The sequence below is a fragment of the Stegastes partitus genome, unplaced genomic scaffold (genome assembly GCF_000690725.1).
Source record: "Stegastes partitus isolate 25-593 unplaced genomic scaffold, Stegastes_partitus-1.0.2 Scaffold71, whole genome shotgun sequence".
Taxonomy (NCBI): Eukaryota; Metazoa; Chordata; class Actinopteri; family Pomacentridae; genus Stegastes; species Stegastes partitus.
Window position 1 is genome coordinate 960,355 of NW_007577802.1, and position 26,790 is coordinate 987,144.

At 41.0% G+C, this 26,790-nt stretch overlaps 1 protein-coding gene across 1 annotated transcript in view; it reads left to right on the forward strand.

Moving 5' to 3' along the window:
* Positions 1–26,790, forward strand: part of col27a1b (collagen, type XXVII, alpha 1b) — an 80,327-nt gene that overhangs the window by 38,619 nt on the left and 14,918 nt on the right. The window contains exons 13-40 of the mRNA XM_008276432.1: positions 1,757–1,810; positions 3,215–3,259; positions 4,509–4,562; positions 4,825–4,869; positions 5,104–5,157; positions 5,574–5,627; positions 7,480–7,533; positions 7,655–7,708; positions 7,784–7,837; positions 7,931–7,975; positions 9,086–9,139; positions 9,392–9,436; positions 9,598–9,651; positions 10,134–10,187; positions 10,410–10,463; positions 11,538–11,591; positions 15,910–15,963; positions 16,425–16,469; positions 17,976–18,020; positions 18,212–18,265; positions 19,918–19,971; positions 20,058–20,111; positions 21,478–21,531; positions 21,800–21,853; positions 25,258–25,365; positions 25,473–25,526; positions 25,785–25,892; positions 25,970–26,023. Coding sequence (XP_008274654.1) covers positions 1,757–1,810; positions 3,215–3,259; positions 4,509–4,562; positions 4,825–4,869; positions 5,104–5,157; positions 5,574–5,627; positions 7,480–7,533; positions 7,655–7,708; positions 7,784–7,837; positions 7,931–7,975; positions 9,086–9,139; positions 9,392–9,436; positions 9,598–9,651; positions 10,134–10,187; positions 10,410–10,463; positions 11,538–11,591; positions 15,910–15,963; positions 16,425–16,469; positions 17,976–18,020; positions 18,212–18,265; positions 19,918–19,971; positions 20,058–20,111; positions 21,478–21,531; positions 21,800–21,853; positions 25,258–25,365; positions 25,473–25,526; positions 25,785–25,892; positions 25,970–26,023 — 1,566 coding nt within the window. The remainder of the gene's footprint in view (positions 1–1,756; positions 1,811–3,214; positions 3,260–4,508; positions 4,563–4,824; positions 4,870–5,103; positions 5,158–5,573; positions 5,628–7,479; positions 7,534–7,654; positions 7,709–7,783; positions 7,838–7,930; positions 7,976–9,085; positions 9,140–9,391; positions 9,437–9,597; positions 9,652–10,133; positions 10,188–10,409; positions 10,464–11,537; positions 11,592–15,909; positions 15,964–16,424; positions 16,470–17,975; positions 18,021–18,211; positions 18,266–19,917; positions 19,972–20,057; positions 20,112–21,477; positions 21,532–21,799; positions 21,854–25,257; positions 25,366–25,472; positions 25,527–25,784; positions 25,893–25,969; positions 26,024–26,790) is intronic.

A 26,790-nucleotide genomic window follows, 5' to 3' on the forward strand; every position in this document is an offset into this window, starting at 1 on the left:
AAAGCTGAAAACCATAAAGTTCTTTCTATTTTTACGCTGACAAATTGTTTAATTTTGGTGTTCTTTTTAAAAAACACAACACGCTTTTCACACCCACCAGTGGGTTTTCAGACTGAGGGTTAAAACTTGCTCTCTTTATCTATAAATTATGATCTTCAGTGATTAATTTTCCTTGGCTGAAGTTGATTAGGAAACTCTGCATGCGAGACAATGAGCTTATTACTCTGCTTGCTTTGCGTTAGATGGATACGATAATGCGATGTGTCAGTTGTGGGTTTGGCCCTCTGGAGCCTTTAGCCACAGACCAGGGAAGTCTACCGTCATCGGCGCCTGGAAGTAAATTTCCCATTCTTCCAGTCTTACATGGAAAATACTAATGCTGCACTTAACCGCTTGTATGAATCAGATATTTTCTCATGCTCAGTCGAGTTGTACATGATTTTTAAATATTATTACGCAGCAGTGGTCAGTGACATACACTGAGGTTCCAAAAAGCACGCTGGCACCGGCCAAGTCATGAGCAAGCCATTACTTTTCCTCTGTGGTGAAAAGTGAGGTCAGTTATGTTGTGTAAGAAGTTTTTTTTTTTTTGTCCTGACTCAGCGGTAAAACAGTGTAACAGAAGCAGACAAAAGAACCAGTTGGCATGTTTTATCCAATAGGAATACATGTGATCCGTGTGTTTAAAACAACCTGATGCTCAAAAAAGTTCATTCTAAATTGATTTGTTGCATTTTGCAGCTTCCTTCTTCCCTCTGTCAGCCGTATAGGAAAGTGCTAAAATAGCTTTCTATATGTATTTATCTTGTGGATTTCATATTTGGCAGAATGGCAGGACTTCCATTGGACGGATCCCATAATATAAAAAAAAAAACAAGGGTCTCGCCAACCTCAGTGAAAGTTGTTGTCAATATGAAAACAAAGACTTGCATGTGTTTCTGATCAAATGGAGACAGCTATTGGTATTTTTGGAAAGAGGCAAACTTTTCCACATATCCTGTTGGCTTCATGTTGCACCACTTACTGCTTATGCACTTCATCCACATTTGCCTAATGTTCTGAAGAAGCCACACAGCTATCTCAGCCATCTCTCGAGGTCATCGTAACATTTTAATTTGATCCTCTCCGTCTGCAGACACAAGATCTGCTGCTCCGCTGTCTATCATTTGCCCGCTCTATAGGCGAGTGCCGCGGAGCCATGATGTGCGGCGGGTTTGCATGTTGACCTTGGCTTACTGACAAGCACACGATGAGCGCGTGGCCTCGCGGCTGCATCACGCCTCTTGTTCTGCCTCTATAATGGAATTACGAGCACCAAGCAGAAAAAAATAAAAAAATAGGCACAGTCAGCAGTTCTTGGGCCAAGCAGCTTTATTCAGCCATTTAGGCAAAGTCCTGGGGGTTTGGTTCTCGGGCTGCTGAGCGCTCACTTCTAGCGCGTGCACACACAGACACTCGTCGCTTGGAAACACTCAGCCGTGGAATTTCCTGCCGGTCTCCCAGGAATGAAAGTGCTGGGAACACATTTGGTGGGATTTGCTTGGCTTTACTCTGCAAACTTCTGTTTTGGGGAAACACTTTGTTGATCCCCCTGTGTTTTGGTGCAATAACTTCACTGACAAAGCGTGTGTTACCTAAGTGCAGCCGGCATCGAAATGGGCATTTTGACAGTGTGATAAAGCCACTAAGCTCCAACAACCCCCTCCCCTCCTCTCCTCTCTGGTTACGTGACCATCCTGTTTGTTTGTGTGCTCAGGGGTTTCCTGGTGACTTTGGAGAGAGGGGACCTCCTGGCCCTGATGGGAACCCAGTAAGTGAAAGGATGCGGAACCCTGCACGACTTAATCATTATTTTCTCACAATGCAATTCCTCCTGTGTGTCCCTGAAGTCCAAAACATTGCTTCTGACAAAGATTTCACCAGATGTGGACAGATAAGAATAATACACTCTGAAAAATTATTCCAGAGAGCTATTCCCGAGATGAAAAACTGATTTAGAATAACGTTTTAAGTTTCAGACTTTATTTTGATGGATGGGGTTAACATAAAAATGCTAGCAATTGCATCAACTTACTAATGTGCGTCATATTAACCTAAATTTCTGCGTTAGTTGATTGAAAACTAAATTCAAATTGCGGTAACTTAATGAAATTGGCTTGACAACTTCATTTTGCTTCACCTTGAGTTCAAGATTTCATGTCTCCACCTCTTTCTTAACATGCCCGGACAGTTTCATCCAGTCAAGACTAAAAAGATTGTAGACTAAAAGGTGATTCTCCGAACTCAATATCGTTTTTTGCTTGAACATAATTTAATCCGAAAAAGTCACAAGTCAAAGAGACTGATGCATTTTCAGGTTGTTGTGTTATTTTGTTGTGTTGAGTGTTCTAAAATGTCTTTTTTTTTTAAATCACATATGCTCTAAAAATGCAGTACAAAGAGCTTTACAAGTAATTATTGCATTTTTTAGGCACTTAACACAAATGCTGCCGTGTTATTTGAAGTTTTAAAGTCCAGATAAACCAGTTTCTGAAAAATGCGGAGTAACAGAGACACAGCTTGCTCATCTCTTGTTTTATAGCAGGCACATTTTATCCTTACACCAGACTGACTGCGAGCCAAAGACTCACAGTTATTCGCTCACTCACTCACCCGTCATAATCCATACTGATATGAAGGGCCGCGTCAGCAGTTTCGCTCGCCGCTCCTCTTTCTTCAGCTTGACCCTCGCCGCTCGTGATTGACAGGGTCAGCGTTAGATTGTGATTGGCTGACCTCCGAGAGTCTCCTCCAGGCTTCATTTCCTCTCCTCTCCAGAGGGAAGAGGGGATGTTCCATTTGGCTGCGTTCATCTCCTTTCATTCGCGAGGGGGGGGAATGGAAAGGGAGGCGACAGGAAGGCCACACTGGGCTGGTGTGTCAGCCGTCTCTCCATTTGATGCCGAGCTCGGAGAGGATGTGGGCATGGCATGTGGCAGCGGGGCACATCATTAGGACAACAAGCTACTCTGTGTGTCAAGTGCCAAGTCGCTCAGTCGCTATGCTAAATCTAATGGAGGAAAAAAAAACATCAGTCGCTGGAGGAAAACACTAATCAAACAAAATATAGAAACATACTGTTTGCTTTCATATGAGTCCTACCCCTGGAGCCCTGCTCTGTGTTGTATCTCTTCTTTATCTCTCGCTCTTTCTTCCCTCTCTCGCTCCCTCTTAGGGTGAACTGGGAGCTCCTGGTCCATGTGGAGTAACTGGTCTCATTGTGAGTGTTGTTTTATCCTTTTAACCGATTATACATTTATATACTGTGGTTGTCTCTCTAAGTGTCTTTATGTCTTTTCTTCCTTCAGGAAAGTAGCTTAAAACTCCTGTACTTCAGAGAGTGCATGTTTGTTTGATGTGTTATGAGTGCCGGCCATGGATTTAAACTGCTGACCAAAATGTGTTCTAAAGACTTGAAACTGTCAAATACCCAAAGCTCAATAAATAATCTGTTTTGACTTTTAACATTTGGAAGATGTGGCTTCTGTTCCACACATCCATCAATTAGCTATACATACTTTACCCTGTGGAGGATTGTGGGGGGCCTATACAGGTTGCCAGTCAATCGCAGGTTTGATCCCACAACCTTCTTGCTGTGAGGCGATAGCGCCAACCACTGCGACACCATACCGCCTGTGTGGCTTCTTCTATTTCTGGAAAATACTCAACCGTAGTCAATAGCAGTAGCAACTGTGAAATACGCCATCCACCCACAACATTAAAACCATTGGAGCAGCGATTGGATCATGGTGCCCAAAGCTTATTAATATGGTTGAAGGCTGAAGAAGAGCTGCTGTAGCTGGCTATTGTTGGCTTGAATAGAAAGGTGTCAGAACACACAGTGCATGACAGATTACTGCGTAGTATATAGATAAAGCCTCCTGTCCACCTCTGAAAGCACCAACAATGGGCACATGAGCATCAGAACTGGATCATGGAACAACGGGGGAAGATGGTCTGATGAATTTTTTTTGTTACATTATGCGGATGGCTGGATGTCTGGGTTGTTTGCATGAGGAAGAGATGGCTGCAGGATGTAATATGGGAAGCGGGCCCGCTGACTGTAGCAGTGTATTCCTCTGGGTAATGTTCTGCTGGGAAACCTTGAGCTCTGTAACCGCGTGGATGTTAGTTTGACACGTACCACTGACCTAAACATAGCTGTGAACCACGTCCACCTCTTCTTTCAGCAGGATAATACTGCCTGCCGCGCTGCAAACACTGTTCAGGAAGGGTTTGAGGAACACAACGAAGTTTAAGGTGTTGAGTCAGCTTCAATCTGACCGTGCACACTCACCATGTTCTCCAAAATCAAACCTGTATGTTTGGAGATCTTGTGCAGTCCATGTCCTGGCACATCAGAGTTCTTTAGGCAGCATAAGTGGGACCTACAAAATATCAGACAGAGTTAGTTTTAATGTGATTGATTAGTGTATGAGTATGTGTTTTCTTTGTGTTGTTGTTTGCAGGGAGACATGGGCCCTGTTGGCATTATGGGCTTATCAGGACCACCAGGACTCAAGGTAAATGACTCCGTTTTCTAGTGATGTTTCTGTCTTGTTTTTTGAGATTAATTCAATATAAACAGGCCACATTTTGGCAGCTTAGTAATTGGTCTTAATCAAAATGTCCTCAAGTAGTGCTTAAATTCACTCTGACAAGACACATGGTCGGTGTTGGGATTAATTACTACAGAGTATATAAACCCGAGCAAACAGCAACAACACCGGGACTACTCATTAATCATGTTTAATCATTTATCTTGTTTTGTATTTCGCCTCAAAGGGAGTTCCTGGAAACGCAGGGGAACCAGGACTGAAAGGTGATAAGGTGATCTGCACATGTCTTTCTCAAACTACTTACCACCTTATATAGAATCCTAAAAGTTAAAAAAAAAAATCACTAAATTGTGTCTCTGATATCTGAGAAAGGTAGAAAATAACACAAAGGTATAATCCAAGGCTTGTTGTACTCAGCACTTCTGGTACAAGAGTTTATGGCTGAATATATTTGTTTTTTTATATATATATTAACATTCAGGCTCATTTTTCTGTGTTTTCTCAGGGGGATGTTGGCATACCAGGAGAGCCGGGGGAGTGTGGCTACCAAGGGGACAAGGTAGGTGATACAGTGACTCATCCATAAATAATAACATTTGTGGTTTGATACCTGGCCTCTCGCATCTGCAACCATTTGCATCGATGTCTCTTTAGCAAGCCACTAAACTCCAGATTGCTTCCATTTGTCCTTGTTTGTCATCTCCCCCACTATCAGTGCGTTTCATGTGCATTGAGACCTATTATACCGCTCTCCGAAAGTGCTTTTGAAGTGCAGTCCTTTTACCGTTTCCATGTACCAAGTTTTAGGCACTAGGAGTAATGGGAAAATGCCTCCCTGATGGTGTTGCATGATGGATAAAAAAGTGAAAGTGCCGAAGCCTTTAGTGCAACACTGTATGTGATTTTTTGTGTTTTTATATTTAATGTAGTAGTTTGTGTTTGTTTGTTTACACTGAGCTGGCTTTTGTGTTACAGGGCAACCGTGGCTCACCTGGGTTGACGGGTCCTTGTGGAAATACTGGACCACAGGTATGTTCTTTCCCACATTCGAACCCTGAGGAAAACTAATCTTTCAGTTATGTTGATTTTCAAAATATTGTGACTACCAGCAGTATCGCGATCAAGATTTTTTCCAATCCGAGTCACTCAATGTTTAGTTTGTCCTGATACCATTTACTAGATAACATAGAATTGAAGTATTGTAGATTAGCTGTAGTACCTGTTTGTGCCATCAGGTGGCGCCTCTCTTTGTTTAATACTGTCGTGACCAGAGGAGGTGGGCAGGTCTGTGCTGGCAAGCAGTCATTATTGTGGGGATTTAGCTAGTAAAGGGACACCTTGACAAAGTTTCCTGCGAGGCTTGATGACTCCCGGCCAGCATGGATGTATTACGTCAAGTTGGGACCCAATATTAAATCAAATCAAATCAAGTTTATTGTCGTTTTGCTGGACACACACAATCGTACAAGCAAGGTGAAAGAGCGTTTCTTCAGGATCCAATAACTTGAAGCAATTTAAATGAAAAAGTGTTTGCATATCCGGATCAGCAGTTCAGCATTCTGACAGCTTGTGGAATGAAGCTGTTGATCATTCTGGAGGTTCTTCCTTTAACGCTCCGGAAACGTTTGCCTGATGGTAACAGTTTATGGAGAGGGTGTGAGGAGTCCCTGACAATGTTCAGTGCCCTGCTCCTGCAGCGGCTCTGGAAAAGTTCTTGGACAGAGGTGAGGGAAACTCCGATGACCCTCTCAGCTCCTCTAACTATCCTCTGCAGGGCTTTTCTGTCTGACATACTGCAGCTGGAGGACCATGCTGAGATGCAGGATGTCAATATATCATTTTTCTGTTATTATATTGACATGTGTAGCTGCTGCCTTTGTGACATCGTGTGCTGAGTTTGCAAGATAACTAAATCAAATGTTGATTAGTATTGATGGACATGCTCAGTAAAATATACAGATTTGCAACACATCTGTGACAGCAGACATAAACAAAGAATCAGGCTTCGGTTGTTGCTGACAGTGATCGGTTAAATTTTTTCCCGATCAGCACCAATCAAACCTGACTAGCCTGTAGAGTTTCTGGCATGAAAATCCCATGCTATAACTACATACAGAAAATATATGTATATATATATTGTTTTAAATCCAATGTCTTTTCAAGCTTAGCTACTTTGATGCTTGTACAGTTTAGCTGCTTCTCTAAATTCACTTGTAAACTTGCAGTGTCTGCCTTTTTAACTTCAGGTAAGAATTTTGTTTTGAAGCATAGCGGTGTGCTCACAGGGTCCAATAGGCCTTAAGATGCACTCAAAATAAAATGTTAGTGCTCTTGAAGAAAAATGGGTAGAAATCTTCACAAACATGTACAAAAGCACACTTCAGGCACTCATGCATGTACGAGAATTTTGGTCTCATTAGGAACAAACAACCACTCAAAGACCAGGGCATAGCATGAAGAGCTGGCACTCGTGTGATCCAAAGTGTCCTTAATGTCTTCAGTACGCTCTGATCTGATTTGAGATTGTTGCGTGGCGTCTCCTGCTTGTTTGAGCTGCGATTTCAGCAACCTGGAGCACTGATGGGAGCCATTCTGAGGAACTAAGCTCGTTTTATTTACTGGAATCTTACCTGAGCTCCGTTTGTTTGAGGGATTTCTTGCGGAGCTCTGACAGAAATTACATTTCCATTAACTTGCATTAACAGAACTTTCACTTGCATTAGAAAGTTGCATTTTTTACATTTTTCAAGTTACTTCAGGTTGTCTCAGTAACACATCACATGATGCTGCTTGCATTAACTATTTGTGCCAAAATAAAGATTGTGGGTTTGCTTGTTTGGACATTTCTCATCTGTGTGATAATGTTTATGTCATTTCTCAGGGCAAACCTGGTGAAAAGGGCCCTGATGGTTTACCTGGTCCTCCTGGCCCAGAGGTAGGACTGGATTATCTGCACAAACAGTGCATTTTGATTCAATTGTACCTTATTCCATCATGGTATTTGTCATTAAAATGCTACTGTGTGGGAATAAAGTCATGTTCTGTCATTTTCCCAGGGCTTTCCAGGTGACATCGGTCCACCAGGACAAAATGGACCTGAAGGACCCAAGGTGAGTAGAGTAACAGTAACTCATTTTTGTTCAGGTAAATGAACTGAAACCTCACCTTTAGTGTCTGATCCATAGGGAAAGCAAGGGACAAGAGGTTTGCCAGGTCCAAGAGGAGCACTCGGCCTTCAGGTGGGATCAGATTGATATATTTATAAGTGTTTTAAAGATAGAAGAAATGTTTCTTCTGTTTACTTTTAGTGACTTTTTTTACTTTTTGGTCAGGGTGATGAGGGACCAGTTGGGCCAGCTGGACCCGCTGGACTCGAGGTGAGTGCTGATTGGATAAAAACCAGTTAGAAGATACAACAGCACAGTTTATCTTTTAGGGATCCACACGCAAACACCACAATTCTCACTAAGCAAAAGTTCACCATGTGTTTCTGCCTAATTGTAGCTTTTGGAGGAATAACTATGACCACTTATGGATAGCGGGTCTTTGGCTGACTGACCTCTCTATTGTTCTGAAGCTGTTTTGAAAGACTTCCTATTGGACACGGTGTCCTCGTATTACCAGATTGGTCAGCAAATTGCTATGCTCTTTTCTATCCTAAAAAACACACACAGTCACAAACAAAGGCTCTTCTTCATGTGTCGAGTTGTTTGTCAAATCTAATTGTATTTCATGCACATTTTTCAGTTGAATGCACCAGAAATGAGATATTTTATTCTAAGATCTGATAATAATTCATTACATCTGTATTTTATTTAAGAGGTCAAATGTGCAGGCGAATTTACAGAATCGTGAAATGTATTGAATCAAGTTCCCTTTGTTGTTTGTTTTTCAAATATCTTCACCATATGTAGATTTCTATTCTTTTACATCAGCGTCTGAACATAGAATATAGGGGATAGTGGCATGCAAGCCAAACTTATGACTTTATAAGAGACAAATAAAGTGGCTTTGAACTCTTTTGCAGCATAAATAAAAGTCCTCAGTGACTGCGTCTGTCCAAAAACAAAACCAAAAAAAAAAAAGTGTTTGGAGTCATTCCAGGCTAAACAATAGGGAAGAGTCTTCCAATGAAACTCTCTATTTTTGCAGTGGTTGACTTCAGTCTGCCATCTCCCAAACGTGTAGCCCACAAGTGATTACTGAAAATGAACACAAATGACCCAAAGACTTTTGTGAGTAATACGAAGTCTTTGATGCCCGTAACAGCTCTCTGTTTTCTGGATCATTAAGTTACTCAAAGGGATCTTTTTTTTGTGTGTGTGTGTTGTTGTTCTGGCATCAGTTGTCGGTTTGTTTTGTGCCACAGCCTCTTGAGGGACGGCAGGCTGAACGCGCCGCACCTCTTATAGAAGATACCGAGTTTATTGTTCGCCGCGTGTGGAGCTTCAGTACACTTCTGTCTGTCATTTTTGCTTTCTGTTCAGGGCAGGCCTGGGAGGCAGGGATTCCCTGGACTGACAGGCCCAGATGGACTCAAGGTCAGACCTAATTGTCACACTTTTACTGCCGAAACCGGTGTCATCCTTAACTGAACATTGTCTCCCTGGTTCTCTTTTATGATAATATATCATCTGAATATGTGTAAATTAGATGTTAATTCCCAGCTACCACAGGGGAACTGGCCTCTAAGCACATTTCAGCTGAATTGAACTAAAAAAAAAAAAAAAAAAAGAAAGAAAAAGAAAGGCATGAATAAGTTTGTGATATGCTAATTGGCTGCTTTGCTGTAGGGCGAGACCGGGATAACTGGCGAGGTCGGAAAGCTTGGCGAGAGGGTAAAGGCTTTTCTCCCTCTTTCTGCTGGTTTCCGTTTGATGCTCTCTGTGTGTCTGTTTTGTCAGCGCCCCGGCGCTCGGCAGCCTATTACGAGAAATTTAAGTTCATAAAACTGAGAGAAACAAGAGACAGCGAAGACAGCATGTTCTCTCTCCTTCAGGGACTGCCTGGTTTCATCGGGCCTGCTGGAGAGATGGGCATCGCTGGAGAAAAGGTTGGCACGATCGTAATTTGTCTCATTATTACAATTTGTTGTTCCATTTCAGTCTCTGGTGATGTGTATATTTTCTTGATGTGGCCCACGAGTAGTGCTGAAAGTATTACGCCAATAATCAATTAGTCAGTGGACAGAAAATGTATTTGAGAAATTTTTCAGAAAATATCAAGCATCAGTTGGTCGCAGCTTCTCAAATGTACAGATTTGCTGTTTTTATCTGTATCATTCAATTGTAAACTAATTATTTTTGAGTTTTGAACCACTGATGAGATTAAACCAGTATTTTAATTAAACTAAATTCAGTTCAAATTACTTTTTTCATCCTCCAGGGGCAATTCACAAACACACTGAGTAGTTCAATTTAAAAGAGTAGGTCTCCGTCAAGCTGTGATTGGCTACTAGTTGTAATTTTAGTCATAATAATGACATTATCTGCTGCCCTACTTGTGCTTCACTGACTGTGACTTGTGCTTTCTCAGGGGGATCGAGGGAAAACAGGCGTCCCCGGACCGCCAGGTGAACCAGGGCCGATGGTAAGGAGTAAGTCTGGACCCCATCTCTCGTACCAGGGGGGCGTTCAATTCTACATATGTAGGGGATGGGGGTGTGATATGATCAGAGGAACAGATCTAAATGAATATGCAGGAACCATGCAATAGGCAGATAATACATCCAGGCATCCAGTTTTGGCAGAAATCTGAGCGCTAATTTATGGTTTGGTCGATGAATCATATAATTTCTGTTGAATCCTTCAGGGTCACACAGGAATACCTGGAGAGATGGGGCTACCTGGACCGCAAGGGATCCCAGTAAGTTCACCATTATTGTAGCTTTGTGTGCACTCAGGGTAAAGCAGAGAGTATACTGGCCTGTCATGTAGACTACATAACCAAACTTTATAACCCTTTGAACCCCAAAAGGCATGTTATCTTTAAAGAAATAGCGAAAGTGACACCATTTGAAAGAGCCACAAACTGTAAGAACCAAAAGATTTGTCAGGTTGCCAACTTTCCAATGGTCCTTGAACCACTCATCTGTGCAAACCGTTCATTTGGAAAACAGAGCAGTCACGTCTAAACTTACAATCATGATATTTCATCAAAATCACTTTGTCTCATTTAATAATGAACAGCTACAAACCAGGCTCTATAAATGTTGAAATAGTGAAGCCATGACCGACAAAACATTTGGGTGCTTTTCGGTTGAACTGCAGGCTGTGTTCGGAAAGAAATCGAAAATGAATGTAGTAAAACATCTCTGACACGTGGGTACTTGGACAAATGTTGTAAATGTCGATTACAGTTTTTTCTTTTTTTTGTAAAATGTATAATCTAAGCAATTTAGCTTTTACTTCTCAACTTTTTTTCCCCCTTTTTTTATGATTTATGGCATTATAACTAAATTATACTGCACATTTTTTTGAGTTCTCTCTACTTTTAGTCATGGTTGTGCTGTTTCCATTGAGTTGCAGGACTTTATATTGCACTGAAAAACGAGCCCACAGCGAGTAAAAGTGTCTCAGAAGTAAAAAGAAAAAAAAAAAGCACTGCTTGGGGTTCAGAGGGTTAATACCAGGCTGTAAAAGAGTGTTTTACAGCTGTCACCCACCAAAAGTCAGAAGTTTGTTGGACTCCTGAGCGCACTCAATTACACTGATGCTGTCTTGCACTTGTCTAACCTCTATAAAGGTACTAAAAAAGCAGCCTTTGGTAGTTGACATTGTACTAAACAACTGAAGTGCAGAGTTCTGGTAAAATAGGTTGATGGAAAAAGTCAGTATTGTCATCTGTGTTAGCTGTGTAGCTCTTTTTTTATCCTTTGCATCTTAGCTTCTATAGATCGGTAAAATCAAACTCAAAGATTATTTTTTCACACACATGCAGGGGCCTCCTGGTTCACGGGGATCTATCGGCATCAGAGGACCCAAAGGCAGGAGGGTAAGGAACTGAAACCTGTGTTAAAGATTACCATTAGGTGACGTGTGACTACTACCTGTTGACAAATAACCCTGTTCATGCAATTAGCAATTAGCATGTCAAATGAATTACATTGACATTTAGTGCAGATATTCAGGGCCCCCAGAAAATGTTAATCTGTCCAGTACCTTTCAAATAACCTGCCAGACTAAAGACATTCCACCTCGTAAACATCGGCCACAGTGGCCTGTTGAAAATCTAACCCACGCCTCTTGCTACAGATTCACACAGCTGCCTGCAGACTGTTTAACGTCTTCTTCTGTATTTGCTGGTGGGTGTTAAGCACGACAGGAAATCATGTGTTTTACATTCCTGGCAGCAACACTTCATTCGAAAGAAACAGAAGAAGAACTCAGTATCATTCCAGTTGCTGACATAAGCTGGTCATCGTCACTGAACAGACCATAAATGTTTATTTGATCAAATCCAACTGTCCATCTCTTTAAAAGCTTCAGGCAAAACCACAAGGCCAAGGATCTGTTATTAACCCGCCATAAAACATAATGTGAAACATAACGTACTGTACATGCAGATGCAACAAGTTGCAGCAGCTTGTCCCAACATCTTGCTGCATCCAGTAAAACACCCTCGAGTTTCAGTACATGAAAACATATTTGCATCGCCATGTCTGACACGGATACTCAGTATAACTCCGGTGTTCACTGGCTTTTCCATAATTGAGTTTTCTACTTTGGGATAATAGCCTTTGGTCGTAGAGCCGGATCATTGGACTGAATGAATAATTGATATAACATGAGTAGGTGGGATAATTAAGGTGTTTCATTCTCTGTATTGGTTTTACAAGGCTTCCCTCGTACCACACACTCTCACAAGTGTAATATTTAAAAGCTGCAATTGCTAAAAATCAAGACTTTGGCAAATAGAATTAAGACGAGTGCTATTAAACACCGGTCTACTTAATTCCTAATCAACTCGGATGGAGAAAAACAGTAATAACCTTTTCCCTCGTCCAGGATTTTGTGTAGAAAATGGTACCATTACGTTAAAAAGAGAAGAAAATGGCTCTATTGTTAGGGATGCACTCGTCGTCCAAAAGAATAAAGCTGCTCACAGACCGCGCAAAGGAAAAAGGGATGTCATAATCCTAGCCGCATCTACCAACACTAGTGAATTTCCACTATTCTCCATACTAAATTCTATCAGAAACATAATAACATGTGAAATACAATATTTTGACAGAGTAAACAGTAATGAATAATAGTAGCCCACTACTATCATGACCAGCACCCAGCTCACGTTTTGAGCATAGACTGTATAAAAGATGGACGTAGCAACCGGCCCTGAAAAATGAAGCCAACCCAGAAGTGTCAAAAACCTGCAATATCACTACGTCCACTAGTCCTGGCTCCAAAAAGCCCTGGCTCCCATAGAAAGGAATTGGAAAAGAAGTGATCACAGATCATGAAATACTGCATTCCTCCAGCTCAGGATTTTTTTAAAATTAGTTTTCATGGTCAAGTCCAGAGATCAGGTGGCCAATCTGAAAATAAATCAATACTGAATTTTTAAAAAATCGTCAACATTTTGCGGGGCAAGGGGCGTGGATGGCTTGATTGACAGTCGGCAGCGACCATACAGATGAAGCCAGCAGAAGGCGGTAAATGTGGGCGGGCAGAGAGGGCCCGCCTCTCAATCCGTCTGACCAATCGCTGCTCCTATGGCTCCGCCCCCCTCCGACGATTTTTGCGTCACTGGCTCCAAAAATCCAAGATGTCAAACAGGAAGTAGCAAAACCCTGGCTTCATTTTCTCAGTGCAGAAACCAACGGGTGACGTCACGGAAGCTACGTCCATCTTTTATACAGTCTGTGGTTTTGAGTCATCACGATTAGCCTGAACAAGATCGTGTTAGCCCTTTGTGAAAGTTAAAATAATATTAATTTCAAGAAATGAACACTTCAATGACATCCTGTTAGTATAAAATCGAAGCAGCAGACATTCGCTCACCTTGAATTCATTGTGCAGATCCAGACGTCTGTTTCTTAGATACGTTTGAGGTGTTTCTGCTTTCATTCCAAATGAAATACTGGCTTTACATTCTGGGTTTTTAACTTGTCGGGGATCTTCGTACGTGACTCTTGGTGTTGTATCAGAGTTGTTGCACCATCCATGGTCATCCATTCTACATATTGTTGTTATTGTCCAGTACTGTCGATTGCTACAGCATCAAGCAACAAGTACCATCCACAAAGCTCGGTGTGGCAGTTTTGGTCGTTGCCATCTCGGCGCTAACTGACTCCTCCTAACTCGCAGCTAATGTGAAAAATGAGCAAAGAGGTGACGTGTGAGTGGTGCTGAGGCCTGCCATGCAAACATCTCTGGGTCGTGGACAGTCCTGTGACAGCTTCCACCGGTCACTCAAAGCAGCTACGGCCTTAATTATGCATAACTTTAAGCCTTTCTACAGTTCAAATCGGTAGATGATATAAAAATGCATTCCCAGACAGTTGTCATTAACAGGGTAATTAGCTATAGAGACCAAAACAGTTTCTGCACCAGGCTGTAAACATGCTGCTGACTGCTGTGAAGTTTTAACATGGGAGTCAGTGGGGATTAACTCGCTTTTGGATCCAGCCTCAAGTGGACATTTTAAGAACTGCAGTTTCTGACAGTTGAGGCACTAATGGCATCCCGAGGAGAAAAAACCCACACTCCTTGTTTACTTTTTATTTGTAATCATGTCTTGTTAAGTTGTGAGATGTTACTTGGAGAGCGTGTCAGTCACACATCATCACCATATCGCTGTGTCATTCCATTTTCTTTAAAAGCTGAACCTCATGTGGTCTCACCCAACCCGGCTCTTGTCAATTTAAGCGTTTCCGTTATTTACAAGCAAGTCATTACCGTCATTTTCTCTCAGGTGTCTCCACTGAGCTATTTGATAAAAATCCCTGAATATTGGTGCACTTTTGAAGAAAGAAAGCGAAAGTGGGTGAGCTTCAAGCTGACGAGCCTTTTCGAGCTGAAAGGGTCTGAAAACCTGATTACAGAGGGAATGGTGGAAGGTAAATGTCTACAGTGTAAAACATTCAATCTTAATCATTCCTATAGACAACCTTGGAAAAAAACAAAAACACAACATCTGATGAAAATGCAGAATTTCTCATGCAGTTCCACCTATAACCATCCATCCATCCATCCATCCATCCATCCATCTATTATCTATACACCACTTAATCCTCACTAGGGTCGTGGGGGGCTGGAGTCTATCCCAGCTGACTTAGGGTGAAGGCAGAGGACACCCTGGACAGGTCACCAGTCTATCACAGGGCCCTATAACCATTTCCTTTTAGAATTTTTTTGGCTTTAACTTGAAAAGAACTCAAGAAAGTGTGACTTTATTGAGGAAAACGAGTAGAACCGTCCTCTCTGCTGTGCAAATATTACTCAGTATTGGACAAAGTAGGCCATTAAATAAACTGGGATGACTTTTTAAGTGGATTTCTCAATCTCAATTTAATTTTTGATGTCTCCACATAACAACCCAAGTTATTGAGAAATGGACAGCTTGTGCAAATGACTCAGTAAAGTCAGATTTATTTATTTAATGATTCCAAATACTTTTTTTTTTTTATTATTTGGATGGTCAAAAAAGCCTATTAAACTGGATTCATGTTCAGCCATATTTCAAAACGCTGGTATAACTGCCATCAGTTATACACAGCTACAATCATGAGCACTGTTTTGAATGAGTTTGTCTGTTATTACCAAGGAATAATGGAAATGTGAAGGCTTTGTGGAGGTAGGAGCTGCTTCACTTTTCCGCAAGATGTTCCCATGAACAACCAGCAAAAAGGCACAGTTATTCCATCTCTGACAGTGAAGCATTCGGTTCAATTATCAAAGGAAAGGATGAATCAGCTACAGGATTTGTGACCTTTTCCCAAATCTTCTTTACAATAACCCCAGTGTGCCGGCAGAACCACTGTGTGTGATCGTGGAAAAAAAAAAAAAAAAAAACAGGGACAAAGCCTACACAGTGTGGATTGGGCGCGCTGTGGAGCTAATTCACAGATGCCAAGTATTTGCTAAATAGCCCACAATCTTTGATGATGTGTCTCCAGTGCGGCCTAAACCATAGCACACAATAAAAGCGAGAGCGCTGCCTCCCAGGCCCCACTAAATAACGATGACAAAAATGGAGATTAAGTACCCCAAATCATTGACTTAATATGCAGAACAACATGCACCTCAGCTTTGCTAAAGGCCAAGCTTTCCAAAGCTATTCATCAACGACAACTTTTATTTCTTTTTTGCAGGGTCCGAGGGGTCCGGATGGCCCGGTGGGGGAGAAAGGGTCGGTGGGAGTAAAGGTGAGCACATGGACGTAAAAGTTAAAGGTGACACTGGTTAATGGAACACATTCACAGCTTCGTGTTTGGTTCAAGTTTGTGGCTAATTGTTGATAATAATGTTTTACAGCTGCCTCAGAGCAATGTTTGGCCTTAACTTTCCTAATTGCACACATCAAATGTGTCCCATAGAAACCAAAGATAAACAAAATGGCCTGAAATTTCGGCAACACATCATGAGTTTTATTTATTTATTTATTTATTTTACAAGCTACTTTGTTCCGCAGACTTTAATTATTAACTATTTTTAACATCTAAAGAACCTTTAGAGGACACGCTTGTTAACTGCAAATTTAACAACAGAATCCTAAATCAAAGAGTCCTGAAATATTGATGGTGCTGGTAGCTGGTTGGCAGTCAGAAACACTGTGAGTCTGCAGGGATTTCAGGAAGCTCAGCTAACTGATGTTTTCTCTTCTCAGGGCCCTGATGGTCCACCAGGAAAATTGGGCCTCCCTGGGGAGATGGTGAGGAAACTGTTGTTTTTTGTTTTTGTTTTTTTTGTGCTTTTCTCATTTTTGGGGGGTTTATTTTTAGCAAACACACCAACCTGTGTTACATTTCCACATTTGGAAAGTTTTCAAGGTTGCAGAGCTTTATTCTACATATATTATGTGATCATTAATTCATTTCTCCATCTTGTACAGCTACGTATTTGACACTAACCCAATTGTGATTTTGCCCTTTTTTTGATGTCGTCTTACAGAAATACTTATTGCTTGTCAGATTACAGTTTGGTGCATCCTTAGTGTCCATCCAATGGACTTGTACAGATATTTAATCGGTGATACAAAAAAAAAATATAGCAGTTGATCATTATTGCATGACTTTGGTCGTAAAATAATCAAGCATTGTCCATTAATCCATTGAATTCAAAACTTGTTTTCTGGGTGTTTTTGCACCTCTATGGAAACAACCATGGCTAGAAGGAGACTCAGAAGGTCGTCTCTGCAGTATGACACAGTTAAAATGCCAACAATTTAAAAATAAAATAAAATTTTAAAAAAAGAGAGACAATTTTTTATAAATATTCATTATACAAAATACCAAAAAATGAAATCAGAAACATTTTTACCAATTGTGTTCTATATTTTAGTATTCACATTTTTAATTTGTTCCCATACTTGTCTCCTGTCTGATCTGTGTGAACACTGCCTGCACTTCAGCTGAAAGGTCACATGACTATTAGTTAAAGCTGAGTCACTACTGGCTTCTCATTTGTGTAGAGGAGCACTGTTTTCCTTTTACTTTAAACAGAATCTATTTAGTGTAAATAGTTTATGTTTGCTGATCTAAAAAAAAAGAGAGAGACATGTAGAATAAACTGATTTGGATTAAAAATATCTCGATTTTAGAGTTAGATTTGGATATTTCCCCAATAGTACAGGACACTACAGATGAGCAGCTCAAAGTAGCTGATAGTCAGACATCTCACAATTGTATCTGTTTTGTTTCCATGATAAATGGTATAGTTTTGGTGATTTAAAAGAAATAATGACATGCTTCCTTGGGGGGGTTGAGGATTAAAAGTATTCACCCTACATTAATCTCACTTAAGTGAAATTGGTATTATCAGCAAAATTAGTTCAAACTCTCAAAGGTAGAAGCACTTGTTATGCAATCAATGCAACCATTTCACATTTAGTATCTTTGGGATGTCGAGTGTTTCTGGACAAAAAAAGCGATCTAAAAATTGCATAGTAACAACTTGTGGATGTCATTTTTCACAGTCTGTCAGATTCATTCACAACCCTATTTTTAAAAAGTCAGTCATTTTATAACATGAAACTTGACTGGATTATTTTGTAAAAACCTAAATAAGGACACAAGAAAGTGAACAGATCTCTAGTCCTACATTTACTATACCTGCTTAACTGCTTTAAATTTGACACGAGGAAGCAGCGCTACACAGATCTAACTGACCGTTCACATCTTAGAGCTTTTTCTCCATGTTTGTTTCATTTTTGCTGCAGGGGAAGCTCGGTGAGCCGGGTGAAGCTGGGCCTCAGGGATTTCCAGTAAGTGATTGGGGCTAACAGAGTTCTCTTTTAGGTCAGTTTTGATTTTGGGGTGGACACACTTTGGGGAACGGTCGTGGATAAGTCCGGCTTGTGTGGTGTACTGTTTCTCTTGTGGGGGGGTTGTAGCATTTCTACGTTTGTATGAATACCAGTAGTGTGTGTTACAAATGGCCGTGTTATTTTTTTAGGGTGTTCAGGGGCCCTCAGGACCGCCAGGAGCCAAAGGATTCGCTGGAGAGCCAGTGAGTTCATTATTTACCTACATGAACGTTAAAGCTGGGGTAGGCAGTGGGGTTTTTTTGTTGTAATTGGGCAAAAGTTTGACATTTTGTAGTTTAAGTGGCCTGAGAGGAAGGTAGATTTCAGCACCTCTTCTTGGCTCCGTTTTCCTGCCCATGATGGGAGATTGTTGAAAAAATTTTTCCAGATTTCTCACCACTGCAGGTTTAAGTATTTTAGTTCCCAACCTGAGAATTAGCTTCTGCATCACGTGTTCTCTCGGGTCATGAATACGAAATTTTGAAAGGTGGAGAATTTCTCAAGAAGAATTAAGGCTCAAACCATCGTAGCAGGGTTTGCACGACATATTGTTATGCATATTTTGAAATGTTGCATGAAAGAAAGTTAATGGAAATGCAATATCTGGGGGAGAAAAATTTTTTTTCTCAATTTCACTTTTTTGTTTTTCTTTTTCTTAATTAATTGAGGTTGGTAGAGTTAATAGTGGAAGATGGATTATAAATGACCTCTGATGTTTTCCTATTTAACTTACATCAGATGTTTCTGCTTCTTTTGTTGTTTTCGCCTCCGAACAACGTGAAATGTATTAAACTCGAGCTGACGTGAACAGAATCATTAGAATTTTCGCAGTTAAAAAAGTTCCTGAATACAAAATTTTGTTTCTTCTTCTTCCTCATTTTTGGTAATTGACAAACCAATGTGCTGCGTTCCAGTATCTATGTTTCTGTACTATATAGAATGCCAAAAAAAGATTTTGTATGTCTCAATACATAGTATATCAAATGCAGCATGTCAAAAACACCAACATGTCCTTCTACATCCAGTCTAATTTTGCAGTATGCTTTTCTGGTGACAGCTTATTTTGCACTACAAACTGCAAGTTTTTGGCTCAACATTATGATGAAGTAATTTGTCCCAGTTGTGTGCAAACTGCAAACAGTGTGTACTTTGTAAAGGTAGCTGCAGTACATATTTAAAGTAAAAAGAAAAACTACGCCATTGGGAACGCAGCCATAGTTTTGTTTGGGGCTTCTTCTACTCTCTCCAGAGCAGTTAATAGAAACCAGCCTAATTCACATTTTCTTTTTGTATTTTTTACATTTCAAAAGTTTGCTTCAGATTTGGTGGAGAATTCTGTGGAAACACGTCCAGTGTCTCATTATCTACACTGACCCGTGGCTCTCCAGCACCTGCTGTGCACCTTTCTTCTCATCGTTGCATACACAGATTGACTTTCCATCCTGACTCCTTTTACTCAGTTCTTCCTGGAAACCCATGTCCTGATTGAAAAGCCCTGGACAACCTAATCCTGCCTCTCCAATTCTGCTCAAGTCTCTCAGACACGAGCAGAGAAGTAGTGAGTCGGAGACAATTTGATTTACGCCATCTCCTTCCTGTAGAGGCAGCTTTATTGTAGCCTGAATGTGTCTCTATAACAGCAAGCCAGTTTTCATCACTTTCAGAAGCTTTGGCTCAGTGTTTTGAAGACTCTTAGCCCTCCAGATTAACTTATCTTCACAAATCCACACATTCTGCCCAGTTCCTATTTCTCTTCACATTTTTCTCCTTTACTGTCGCTTTCAGAGGTGTTTGTCCGAGATTAGAAAAGCGCTCTTAACCTTTTTTTATTGATGCCTCTGCTTTGTTGCTGCAGGGACCAGCGGGGCCACCAGGAACGATTGGGCCACTGGGGGAGATGGGAGCGGCGGTGAGTTGATCACACAGCCAGGGCAAGAGCTCCCACTGACTGTTACAGTAGCACAGAATAATAAAGGCTGCCGCTGTCTCTGACAGGGGCTGCCGGGAAAGACTGGAGACAGAGGGATGCCTGGTGAAGCTGGAGAGAAGGTAGAGGGATGATATGTTGTTGAGATTACACCTTGAATTTTCTGGGTTGCAATTGTGGGATCCAGATGAAATGCTTTTGCACGCTCAGTTAATGTGTTTGCTGTTCGCCACATATGTGCACAATAATGACCTCGGTATCTACTCGAACTCTGGGACGCTCACAGAATCTATCGATCTTTAGCTTTCCTGCTTGTTAGCTCTACCTGACAGTGTTACAGATGCAACAAGTCCTGCCAGGTGGAAAAATGGAGTTACAGGAGTTGGAGCCATCTGACAAGATGGTTAGGTAGACATTAAATTACTAGTACAATTTTTAGGGTTGACCGATGCGTTTTTTCGAGTAGTTCTGTGTTTTTTAAGGACATCAATATTTGGAACCAACACAAAATCTAACACAAGTCACATTAACAAGTGCTCCCAAGTACAAAAAAAAAAGAAAAAAAGATTAGAATTTGGGTTACAAATGGTGTGATTTTACCTGAATAATTTACATATTCAGAATTAAAATCCTACAAAAATTGTCTTAAATACGACAATACTTGAGTATCATGTGGGAAACTTACAGAGAACAACTTAACTAATGTCATAATGTTTATTAAATAAGAACCTACCCTGATATACATTACAGAACTTAACCTAACTAACATACACATTAAGGCTAAGACCTTATTGCATTATTGATTTTGGAGGTTAAATTGATAAATTTAAAGCTAGTTTTGACCCGACAAAAATCTGCATGAAAACCCAGCAAATCCAAGGATTTCCTAGAACGTATGTTTAATTACAGAGAACTTGCCAACAGTTGTTGGTTAGTGTTGATTGGGTAATACTCGAATAACCAATCAGAGCTGCATCAGAGCCAAAGTAGCACATTTTTTAAATTTAACTGGAAATTGGCTTCGAAAAATAGTGATACAGATAACTGAGAAAAAAAATAAAAATCTGAATATTGAATCTGATAATCGGCCCAACTGAGAGTCAGTCAGTCCCTAGAAATGCCATTATTCAAGCTTTATATATACCAGTCATGTGACCAAAGCTGTATTAAGGTGTCATAGACACAAGCAGAGAAGTGAGTTGTACTAGAAAGAAAAGAGCTAATTAGAAAACACCTACTTCAGTTTTACATTTGACTGAAACTGTGGCCAAAAAAAAAAGTGAGAAAAGGTGCCATGAAGGTAAATTGTTGCTTTGAATACAAAATATGATGCTTTTTTCTGAACTCAGTGATCCAATTTTTTACACTCATGATGAAGGTCATGTGACCGTCCATAGTAGGTATTAAAGGTAAATGTGTTTTAGTGGAATCAAAGGTTGTATACAAAGACATGCAACACACCTTCAGTCGTGTTCTTTCACGTTACAGGGTGCCGTTGGTCCGCCCGGCAGCGTCGGCGAGCAGGGTCTGATCGGCCAGAGAGTGAGTATCCCAGGTCTCTCCGTGAGGTCTTAATGACGCAAAGTGAACTGGATTTATTCTGGAAAACCCTCGCAAAATGTTCAAAAGTGAACTCAGCCTTTGCAACACAAAGTAAACCAAGTGGTAAATTGGTTTTCAACATGCGCTCAAACACAGCTCTGCCAATGTTTGGCTCGCATCGCATCTGTTTTTGCTTGCTGTGATTACTGTCCTTGTAACGCTGAACCAAACGCAACCAACCGTGATATTTTTATGATTCGTCTATCAGGGGGAGCCAGGCATTGATGGGGAGGCTGGGGCGAGCGGACCTGATGGAGCCAAGGCAAGTATGAAAATAAAAAAAGACACACTGTGACCTCAAATTTAAGATTTTATTTTTTTGGTTCAGTCAATGGAAAAAATGTTTAATAAGATTCTGGCCACTTGTCAAAAAATTGTCACTAATTTCAGCTCTGGTTAATTCTCTCTCGGGGCTGTTTGTCTGCGAACCCGATGAACTTCCGTGTTTACTGTAGCAGCTTATTGTAATTAGAGCGAGTCAAGTATTGTTTGTGGGATATTGGCCTTTGTACAGTTGGAGCTGCATTGTGTGGATGCTTAGTGAAAACAGATAGCAGGGCTATTTTTAAGAGCTCTACTGTCTGGCAAATATTGTGACAGGGAGTAGAAGAAAGGAAGCAGAAAAAGCCTGCCCATTCACCAGAGCCAAACTGCTGGAAGTATGGCTGACAGACCCACAAACAGCTTTTGGCTTCGAGGAGGTGGCAAAGTGCGGCGCGGAGAACACTGGGGATTAGAACAGAGTCGACCTGAGAGGCTGTTCGGCTTCATGCTGTACAGGACGTTTGCTTTTATTCGAGAGAGTAAACTACTTGGAGAGGTTCCTGGACGCGGTGCAGCTCCTGGGTGGAAAACTTGTGAGGGATTTTCAGCTTTTGCCGTTAACTGTTAAAGGAATAAAAAATCTGTGCCGTGTTAATTAGTTAAATATGAGCTTGAAATTCAACAAATCGGCATAAGACGTGAGTAATTACAGCAACTTGGCACCCAACTGGACCCTGCCATCACATTTATCATCTACATTTGAATAATTTACAATCTGGTGAATTGGTGAAATGAACCGTGCTTATGACCTTAAATTCTTTAAGAACTAAATGAGCTCAAGCTGTCACGGTGTATTTTCTTTGGAGTTCTTGCTCCGTTCTTTAAAGGTCCCATATGGTAAAAATCCATTTCTATTTTGCTTTCTACATCCTAAAGACCAGGAGGTGTCAGATAAAAGCTGTCAGTATGTGAAGACCGTTCCTCCAGTGCCCTCTGGCTACATGGCCTCCCAGCTTTACAAGTTTAATTCAGTTTCTATGTAGAACCAATAGCCGTCAAGCTAAAAAATTAGCCCAATCCTGCCCCTTATTGCCTGCTGCTTCCATGTGAGCCATTCAGAATAAGCAGGCTGTTTACTTCCTAGAGTTAATTCTTGCTAACTTAGACTTTTTATTCTGTTTGCTGGCTGCAAAAGTGAACACAAGAGTCCTTATGCACTCCCAGCATCTGAAGAACTGAGGATCCAGTGGATTTTCTTTTTATTATTTTTGATCTGAGTGTGACAACAAAAGGAACATCCTTACTGTTAGCACGTTGTGTGGTTAATGTGGCTGACGTTACCATTAGCTTCAGTCGTATGCCCACAGGTCAGAGCTCTGTGGAAACACTGAGGGACATTCAGAGATGGGGGAAACTCAAACACTTATTAAAAACCAATAAATAAGGATAGGTTACTGTGTTTTAATGTTGTGCTTCAGTGCAATTCATGTGCATCTGTTTGCTCACGTATAGTCTATTTCTATACAGCCAAATTCCCAATAAAGCTGTTCTCATTTGCATATTTTGCTGTTTCCGTTGTCAGACAACAGAACAAGTATGAAATAGTGACTGACATGCAGCCAATTAAGATGACACGTTAACCAGCAGTCACTTCAGAGCCATTTTCAAGCGAAAAAAAAAAAAACAAACAAAACATCTGTGTTGTGAATTTGATGATATTTACATGTCAAATCACTGCTCAGTGCGAAAGCTAGAAGTGATGGAAAGTCATTCTCATTCCCGTCTCTGGCAGCTGTTTTGCTCCGCACTGTCAATCATAGATGCAGAGAGAGTTTTCTTCCTGAAGGGGGCATTGCTAGCAGAAGCCGAGCTGCATTTGAAGCTACAGACAGCCCAATTAAAACTGGACTAAAACCAGGGATTATACAGTCAGTGTAGTCATTGCTGTATCTTGAACTGAAAACTTGGAGGACACATCATGTTGATGTGTAAGACTTTCAGGAATTTGCTAAAATGAGCACAATATGGGACCTTTAAATTGAACATCTAATTCTTATTTCCATGTGTTGTGAAGTGTTTCCAATTGGTTTTTACGTATCTACACTGTTGACTGCTCTTGAAGAAGCTCATATCTGCATTCAGGTAATTTGTAATTGTTTAGACAGCCGACTGATTCATGATTCCTTATCGAGTGATAAGAAACAAGGACTTTGTCGGATTAAGCTGGTGAAAAGTGTGAAACCAGTAAAAACATCGTTCATGTGCGTGTTTTTCTTACACTTAGTGTTTTGTGGCAGGTTTCTGTATATTTTAGCCAGATGATATGCATAATGGTGGGCCTGATGGGTGTAATAATGGCATTGTGGTGATCTTGTAAAAACAAACAGATTGAGCCGAACAAAGAAATTGAGAAAACGTATAATTTTAACAGAACTCTGTGGAGACATCTATCATCACTAAATGTGGCCTTCTACCACCGTATAGCATCTCAAATGATATTTTCATGTGTGCTGACGAGTCCTCTGTCTGTCTTAGATTTAAGTGCAGCCTTAATGTTCCTCTCTTCCTGTGTTGTTCCTCATGGCTCATTTCTCGCGTCACTCTTGCATTCTATTTGCTTAACTCGCGCAGTTGTTTTGGTGATACGTCTTAAGACGGGCCTGCTTTTTTCTTCCTTTCTTTTTTTTTTTTAAAGATTACTTTAAGGCTGGCTTTCTTGGAAAACTCCCTGCTGTGATGAGCGAGACAGCTAGTTTCAGTAAAAGTGCAACAAAACTGAAGTCCTTGTGATTGTTTCTGATAACATCTCAAACTCTTTTATGCTCTGGGAGAAAATACAGCTTGAAAATGTCATGTCACAATGACATTCTTGTTTGGGTTTTTTGTTTTTTTTCATCTTCAATTCACGGCCTGCTGTTTCTAACTAATAAATTAGTCATCCTATTGTGTCTTTCTGACCGTGTCACTGTGGAAACTGCAGCTATCTGAGAATATTTATGTAGAGCCAGGTGTACGGCTCGCATCTTTCCTGTCTGGGCATCTTTGTGAGTGTGATACATTTTAATGCATAACCTGCAAGAATCCTTGAAATAAAACTGCTCAGGTTGGTGGATATAACCCCAAATGCTATGTGTTGGTCAATTCATAATTCATAATAGCAAAGGCAGACCTTTCAATGGTATATTTAATTTGATAAAAGTAGTCTTATATTCATATCTGACTCGTAAAAGGTTTTTGTTTGATATAAATAATGATCGTTCCAGTCTGTATATTTAATTTAAACATTCAAGCTACAACAGGTCAGACTCCTCGCTCCTCACTGTGATTGCTTGTGCTCTTAATCAAAATAATAAAGTGCAGCTTAACGTAGCTCACCTTTCTTTATTGGACTACTTTTCCCAGGGTGAGAAGGGGGATGCTGGTCCAGAGGGCGCTAAAGGAGACAGGGGTGAAATTGGCCTGAAAGGAAAGGAAGGACTACCTGGGGTTCCCGGACTGGTGGGGGTGAGGGTGAGTGTCTCGGGAGTAGCTCCAAATTTCATTCAGTGCCAAGAAAAAAAAAAAGAGACAGCTCTTTTCGTCCACTTACAACCCTGTTCGATTTTTCTTTTTACCAGGGTCAGGAGGGTAAACCTGGCAAAATTGGGGAAAGAGGAAAGCCGGGAGAAAAGGTTTGTCAGTTCACTCGCTCGGAGCTAAATACACCTTTCATTCTTGGATGTCTGTCAATTTGCTCTCTTGTGCTGGGAGTTAAATAGTTCTCCGCTGCAGTAGTAAACAAACAGCGAGGTCAGCAACCTCCATAAGCGCGATGTCGGAGGACGCTTGTCAAATAGAGTCTTCGGCATCGAATGTTTGAATTGTCAAACTAGCCGCAGAAGTGTTTGTGCGCTCAGTGCATGCCTGCTCATTGACGGGCTTTTCTCCAGGGGACCAAAGGTCACCAAGGTCATCTGGGTGAGACGGGGCCAATCGGCGATCGGGGAGAGCCGGGATTCGTCGGGCAGAAGGGAGCGAGGGGAACCATCGGGCCGGTGGTGAGTTCTCCACAGAAGGACTGGAGGACTTAATTAGCTCGAGTATATATGGGCTAAATATATATATATTTCCCCAGGGTGCTCCGGGAAGAATGGGCCAACAAGGAGATCCTGGCATATCCGGTTACCAGGTAAGCACTTCTTCATTTCAAGCATTTAATTGCGGGGTGTTATTAAAAGTGAGGGACTTGTGGTGTTTTTGAAACCAAGCGAATGTCTACTCTTCAGTTTGATGGCTATTTGTGAATATTAAAAACAGAGGCAATGAACATTTTTAGGCCTCTAGAGTAAAAGCTTTTGAATGTTCTATTTTAAAAACTCGGCTCTTTTGAGAGAAGAAAGGAAGGAAAGAAGCTTTAAGTAGTGTGCATACATCCCAGTGTAACATGAGGTGCCTTGTTAGCAGCTAGACCTTTTTATTTTTCTAAATAGGGATTTTTTTTTTTTGGACAGGTGTCTCATTTCATACACATTGTTGATCGACACTATTGATTTTTCCTGGTAGATGCCATGTTTTTATTATGACTCTGTGCCTGTAGCAGTCACAGCCAGAGGCAATATGTTTTCCGGTTGTCTATCCGTCCATCTATCCGTTTCATTCTCGTGAATGCGATATCCCTCGAACGCCAGGAGGGAATTTCTTCAACACGTTCACGTTGACTCAACGGTGCACTGATTACATTTCTGGAGGTCAAAGGTCGAGATCGCCATGGTCTCACGTCTGTCCCGTTCCCACGATAACTCAGGAGGGAAGGAGTTTTATTACAGCCAGCACAACGTTCACGTCGACTGAAAGACGAACTGATGGTTGAAGGCCTTTGTGACGTAACAAAACTGATTTTTGCACTCAGCTCAAGAATATATGTTAATTATGGCAACATTTCACTCAAACATCTAA